The sequence below is a fragment of the Gopherus flavomarginatus genome, chromosome 12 (genome assembly GCF_025201925.1).
Source record: "Gopherus flavomarginatus isolate rGopFla2 chromosome 12, rGopFla2.mat.asm, whole genome shotgun sequence".
Classification (NCBI taxonomy): Eukaryota; Metazoa; Chordata; order Testudines; family Testudinidae; genus Gopherus; species Gopherus flavomarginatus.
Window position 1 is genome coordinate 33,784,264 of NC_066628.1, and position 6,166 is coordinate 33,790,429.

General features: G+C 52.9%; 1 protein-coding gene across 1 annotated transcript; it reads right to left on the reverse strand.

Annotated features, from left to right (window-relative positions):
• Nucleotides 1-4,340: 4,340 nt before the first annotated feature.
• On the reverse strand, nucleotides 4,341-5,477 carry LOC127032180 (urotensin-2 receptor-like). Its single transcript, XM_050919183.1, has one exon. The coding sequence runs from the start codon at nucleotides 5,475-5,477 to the stop codon at nucleotides 4,386-4,388; it is 1,092 nt and encodes a 363-aa protein (XP_050775140.1). The 3' UTR covers nucleotides 4,341-4,385.
• Between the last annotated feature and the right edge of the window lie 689 nt (nucleotides 5,478-6,166).

The window sequence follows — 6,166 nt, forward strand, 5'->3', positions numbered from 1 at the left end:
AACAAATTGGAGTGAGTCCAAAGGAGAGCAACAAAAATTATAAGAGGTTTAGAAAACCTGGCCTATAAGGAAAGGTTGAAAGTACTGGGCATGTTTAATCAAAAGAAGAGAAGGCTGAAGTGTGCATGATAATAGTCTTCAAATATGTCAATGGCTGTTATAAAGAGAATGGTGATCATTTGTTCTCCATGTCCACTGAGAGTAGGACAAGAAGTAATGAGTGTAATCTGCAGGAAGGGAGATTTCAGTTAAATATTATGAAGAACTAACTCTAAAGTTAGTTAAGCACTGGAACAGTTTATCTTGGATGGTTGTTTAATCCCTGTCACTGGAGATATTTAAGACTAGGTTGTTAGAGACACATCTGTCAGAGATGGTCAAGGTATTCTTAATTCTGCTTCAGGGTGGGGAAAGGTCTCTAGATGACCTCTTGAAGTGCCTTCAGTCGTACTTTTCTATAATGTACTTTATTCATCCACAAAGACTGATTTAACGTCTTCCTAACTCTGTAATTCTATTCTCCATTGATTAAACAACAACGTTTTCTCATGGGACCATCTTGTTACATAAGTGGCCTTTCAGGGCCTGTTCCTGTGAGGTGCTGAGCAATGGAAGTCACAAATACTCAATACTTCACAAGAACAGGCTCCAGTCAGTGTGGAGTTTTTTCAGTGTGTGGTCATGAGGAAACATCCCCTTTGTTCAGATATGAGCAAGCTGCAAGGACAACGTCTGCAATCTATATGGCCTGGTTCTCCTCTCACCTTCATATTGTTCTGTTCCTTGAGAGCAGCATTCCACCCACTACCAGCATGAGAAAGAGACACTCAGATCTTCCCACACCTCCTTTCAGAATGAAACTTAGCCTTGTTTCTTTTTAATGGGTGGTGTTTGTTGTGAAGACAGGCCCAGAAATATGAAACAAAGGAAAGGAAACAATTTGTTACAAATGATGAATCAAACGGTGGGTTAGTTCCAAAAAAAGAAAGTACTTAAAACGTAAAAGTATCTGGCACATTGTGTGTCCTAATAATGCTCTGTGTCATGGTACCTAGAAATCTCGGGGATAAGCACCTTAGATCAATGTAAATCTGCCTAAAGCTCACGCTTCACGGTTTCAGTAGGCCAGTGTCCAGGATAAGTAAGGGATTCCCCCACTCCCTGGCCTCATGTATTCTGAGATGTTTTTTTAAATCTCCTTTCTCTGAAGCATGAGGGATGACCACGACTGGAGATGGTGGAGGGGGGCAGAGGGAGGTTCGGCCCAGTGGCGGCTCCAGGCACCAGCACTCCAACCGCGTGTCTGGGGCGGCAAGCCGTGGGAGGTGCCCTGCCAGTCCCTGTGAGGGCGGCAGTTAGGGAGCTTTTGGTGGCTTGCCTGCGGGAGGTCCACTGGTCCCGCTTATTCGGCGGCGGGTACACTGAATCTGCGGGACCGGGGACCTCCCGCAGGCAAGCCGCCGAATCTGCGGGACCGGGGACCTCCCGCAGGCAAGCCGCCGAATCTGCGGGACCGGGGACCTCCCGCAGGCAAGCCGCCGAATCTGCGGGACTGGAGACCTCCCGCAGGCAAGCTGCCGAAGGCTGCATGACTGCCATGCTTGGGGCGGCACAAAAGCTAGCGCCGCCCCTGGTTGTGCCAGGGCACTGCAGTGGTGCTGAGCGTTCTTTCTCTCCCACTCAGGTGCTTGGCTGGCTGCTTGTTGCTCACATGCTCAGAGTATAACTGATCCCCATATATGGGGTTGGGAAGGAATTTTCCCCCAGGTCAGATTGGCAGTGACCTTGGGGTTTTTTTTCCATTTGTCTGGGGTTTTTTTGGTTTTTTTTTTTTTTGTCTTCTGCAGTGTATGGGTCACTTATCAAGATTATCTGAGTACATCTCAATGATTTCCCTGCCGTGGCAGGGGCCTTAGATACTGGTGGACCTTCTATTCTCTGGATAGTGCTGGTGGCCTGTGATGTACATGATGTCAGACTAGAGTGGTCCCTTCTGGCCTTAAACACTATGATTCTATGACACTTTAGCTAGCCAGCTAGTCTGCACGGTACGGTAACAGTACAGGCTGAAGCAATGCGTCCATGTCTTAGAGGAAGTGGTAGTGTTAGATGGAGTACAAGTACCACCTGATGGGAGTTTCAAAGAGAAACTGCTGAGCTTCAGTTCATCTGCAAATTTGACACCATCAGCTCAGGATTAAACGAAGACTGTGAATGGCTTGCCAATTACAAAACCAGTTTCTCCTCCCTCGGTTTTCATACCTCAACTGCTAGAACAGGGCCTCATCCTCCCTGATTGAACTAACTTTGTTATCTCTAGCTTGCTTGCATATATATACCTGCCCCTGGAAATTTCCACTACATGCATCTGCTGAAGTGGGTATTCACCCACGAAAGCTCATGCTCCAAAACGTCTGTTAGTCTATAAGGTGCCACAGGATTCTTTGCTGCTTTTACTGATGGGAGTTAACATTTTTTTTATTATTAAATGCAAAGCAAACGTTGCATCTCTAATAATGAGTGCATGACTTATGGTGCAGTAGCCATGTGTCCTTGGTATTCATCTCCAGTATGTATCTGGCGTTCTCCTTTTGTCTACCAAAAAGTACTGGACAAGTCTAACGTCTAAAACCCAGAATGTGTCGGTGCTGAATTCTCTGGTCGCAATCCGTGGCTGCGCTGAGCCACCCTGTGCCTCTGGTCCAATATAAAGCTGTCCTAAACCTGGCTTCAATGGACTCAGCAGGGATCACCCTAGTAGAAAGAAACCGTTCAATAGCAGAGAGTTGATGTAGTGGCTCTTCTGCCACGCCTCTCTGTGGCTGGCCTGGGGTGGTTGGGGGACAGGGAAGATGGCTATGGCTTGCGTGCGCCCTAATGATTGCCAGCTGCTGTAACAGTCCCTGGGTCCACTGGCAGCTGGTATAATTTACAGCAGCCCCCATAGCGCTGTAAATTATCCCAGGGGAGTGACCCAAGATATGGGGAGAGGAAACATGGCTTAATGCTATCTTTGTCCCCACTCCGCCACTCCATGTTACACTGGGAGCAGGCCTGCTGAGAGAAATATGAGGCCCTGGTATATCATGTTCTCTGGGGTCTCAACCCCTCCCATTTCATCCCAGTTAGACATTTTGGGGGTGACCTGTGCTTGGGGTCCTGGTACAATTGTCCTCCCTTTCCCAGCCTCTCATCAGCCCTGACTGTGGCAGCCAAGGATCAGAGTCGTTGGCTCTCATAATTACAGACCCTTGTGCTGAGTGAAGAAGTGATCAGTCGACTGAAGGGAAAACCACTGATGAACCATTTCTTCTTAATAATCTTGTCTGAATTGAGGTTTTAGTCTTTTTAAAAAAAAGGCTTCAAGCATATTTTTGAAATCAGCGTTTGCTATTAGATGTTAAGTAGAAGAACAATAATGATAACAATATACTGAGCCGAAGTGACTTCAGTGGAGTTACACCAGTAAGTAATTTGGCCTATTATTGTGCATTTCTGACTGAATTATCCCTCTTTTTCCTAGAAAATGCAGTAGAAAGGCTCAAGGCTGCAGAGCAATTTCTGGTTGTTGAATCACCCAATCAGGAAACAATACCAGCATGATATTTAATTTATTAAGTTCCTCATCTTGCTCTTAAAAGAGACTGGTGAGACTGCACGGAGATTCTGGCCTGAGCATTGTTCTAATGCATGTCCCCCACAACTGTGTCACCAGCTGTCACTGTTTTATCATGAGTCTCACAATATTCTTTTGTTTTTAAGCCCCAGCTCCTGGAGTTAGGTATTTAGACAAACCCAGCTTTCTTTTTTCTTTTTAAAGTTTCTAGCCCTCATGATTACAGAGAAGAGTTTGAAAATCTGATCTTTAAGGAAGAAAAAAACAACAGCAGCAGCAACAACCAAGAGGCCAATAAAAAGAACCCCATGTCTTCTTATTCAATTTCACCTGGCCCATGAGTTTGTCATGCCTGGGGTTGGCCCTACTGCCACAATGAATGTACCCATACAGCCTTTCCCCACTTTTGAGAAGAGTTTGATCAAAGTGCACTCTATAAAAGGGGAGTTCAAGGCTAAGATGAAATAGGAAAGGGTCTTTAAAACTTTCCTGAGACACATTCTGAGCAGTTAACAGAACTATGTATAGGAGAAGGGAGATTTCAGACTGCCAGGTTTCTAGTCCTGGAGCCTGGGCACCAGTGCCCAGAACCAAAGTAAACCAAACGTGGAGCAGGAGCTAGACAAAGCTTGGAAGGAGTTTGCCCAAGATGTAAAGGAAATACCCAGAGAGCCAATTCCTAGTGGTACCTTGGCTTTGTGGGTCCCTTAAGCCTTACCTTGAACAGATATTCCTCTGGTTCCCAGGTGTCTGGAGCCCCTCGCCCTCCTCACTTGTCCTTCAGCGTGGCCATGCCCAGGGACTCCGAGCCGTAGTCATACTGGTTGCTGGAGGACGTGGCCCTTCCCCAGGAGCACTGCAGGTTGGAGCTCCGCTTGCGGAAGGAGGAGGTGAAGCGGTAGAAGCTGCGGTGCCTGTTGCGCAGGTACTCCCGGTAGTTCTTGGTGAGCAGGGTGTAGAGGAAGGGGTTGATGCAGCTGTTGCTGTAGGTCAGGCAGGTCACCAGGTAGTTAATGCACTTTTGGGTCTGCGAAGTCAGCTGCAGGGAGCTGTGGTAGAGGCGCACCAGCTGCCAGACCCAGAAGGGCAGGAAGCAAGCCCAGAAGACCAGCACAATGCTGAAGACCATGATCAGCACCTTCTGCCTGGGGGACCTCTTGCCCTCCTTGTGGGGCGGGTTCCTCTGGGACTCCAGGTAGGTCCTGGCCAGGCGCGTGTACAGGTAGCCAATGATCACCCCCGGGGCCATGATGCTGGTGCTGAACAGCACGGTCAGGTAGGTCCTGTAGGCGTCGGCGCTCCACGTCGGGGCGCACAGCCGCTTCACCTTGCCCCCGGCCTGGCCCGCCTCGGTCAGCCTGACCATGAGCATCATGGGCAGGGTGAGCAGCAGGGAGACGGACCACACGGCCCCGGCCGCGGCTTTGCGGTAGCCCCGGGAGCGCTTGAGGCTGTCCAGGGGCCGGGTGACGGCCCGGTAGCGCTCGGCGCACATGAGGGTGAGGGTGAAGATGCTGGCGTGCATGGTGAGCAGGTCCAGGCTGAGCAGGACGCGGCAGCCCAGGTCCCCGAAGTACCAGTCCTGCGCCAGGTAGGTGCAGACGATGAAGGGGATGGTGGAGAGGTAGAGCAGGTCGGCCAGCGCCAGGCTGATGATGGAGCCGTACATGGGGGCGGCGCAGCGCGCGGAGTGGCACATCACCGCCAGGGTGTACACGTTCCCCGCCACCCCGGCCACGCACATGCAGGACAGCACCGTGCCGAAGGCGGAGGTGATGAGCAGCTCGCTGCCGCCGCCGCCCGAGCCCGCCGCCCGGCCGGACGCGTTGCCTCCCCCGCCGGCCGTGAGGTTGGGCTCCATAGGGGCTCAGGGCAGGCGGCCTCCGGCTGCAGGGCGCATCGCGCGGGCTGCTGCGCCCTGCCTGGCGCGCTCCCCGGCGCAGCTGCTCAGCCGGGACAGGGGCCGCCCCCGAGCCCCTTCCAGCGCCCCGCGGCGCCCTCTGCAGCCCGGGGGCGGGTCAGCGAGGGGCAGGGCTCTGGCTCCGGCCCCCAGCTGCCGCCGGGGCTCCGCGCCTTGGGCACGGGCGGGCGACGAGTGGCTCCGGGTTGCGAACGCTGCTGGGAGCAACCGCGGCGGGGGAGCAGGGGGATGTGGCTATCGGACGCTCGGCTCGTGATGGGGGTGAGCTGGGTGCGTGTGTCTGGGCGTGCCCGGGTCACTCCGGCCGTGGGCTGGCCCCGGGCTCCGCTAGAGCCGGGCAGCTGCTGCTTCATTCACACCCATCCCAGGACCCGCGGGGAGCGCCCCTCCCCAGCCGCAGCCCCGGGGCCGAGTGAAGGCGAAACTGGGGACCCACAGACGCCCCCCCCCATCCCGGCTCATCCCGGGGCCGAAATGGCCGGGCCAGGGGGAGGCAGGAATGGTGCTGAGGGGCAGCGGGACAGACCTCAGTGGTTTGGATGCCTGCAATGGGCAGAGCCCGGGGCACAGATCGCCGGCTGCATCCTCTTCTGGGCACGGGAATGAGGCCACCAGTAGCCGAGTGACAA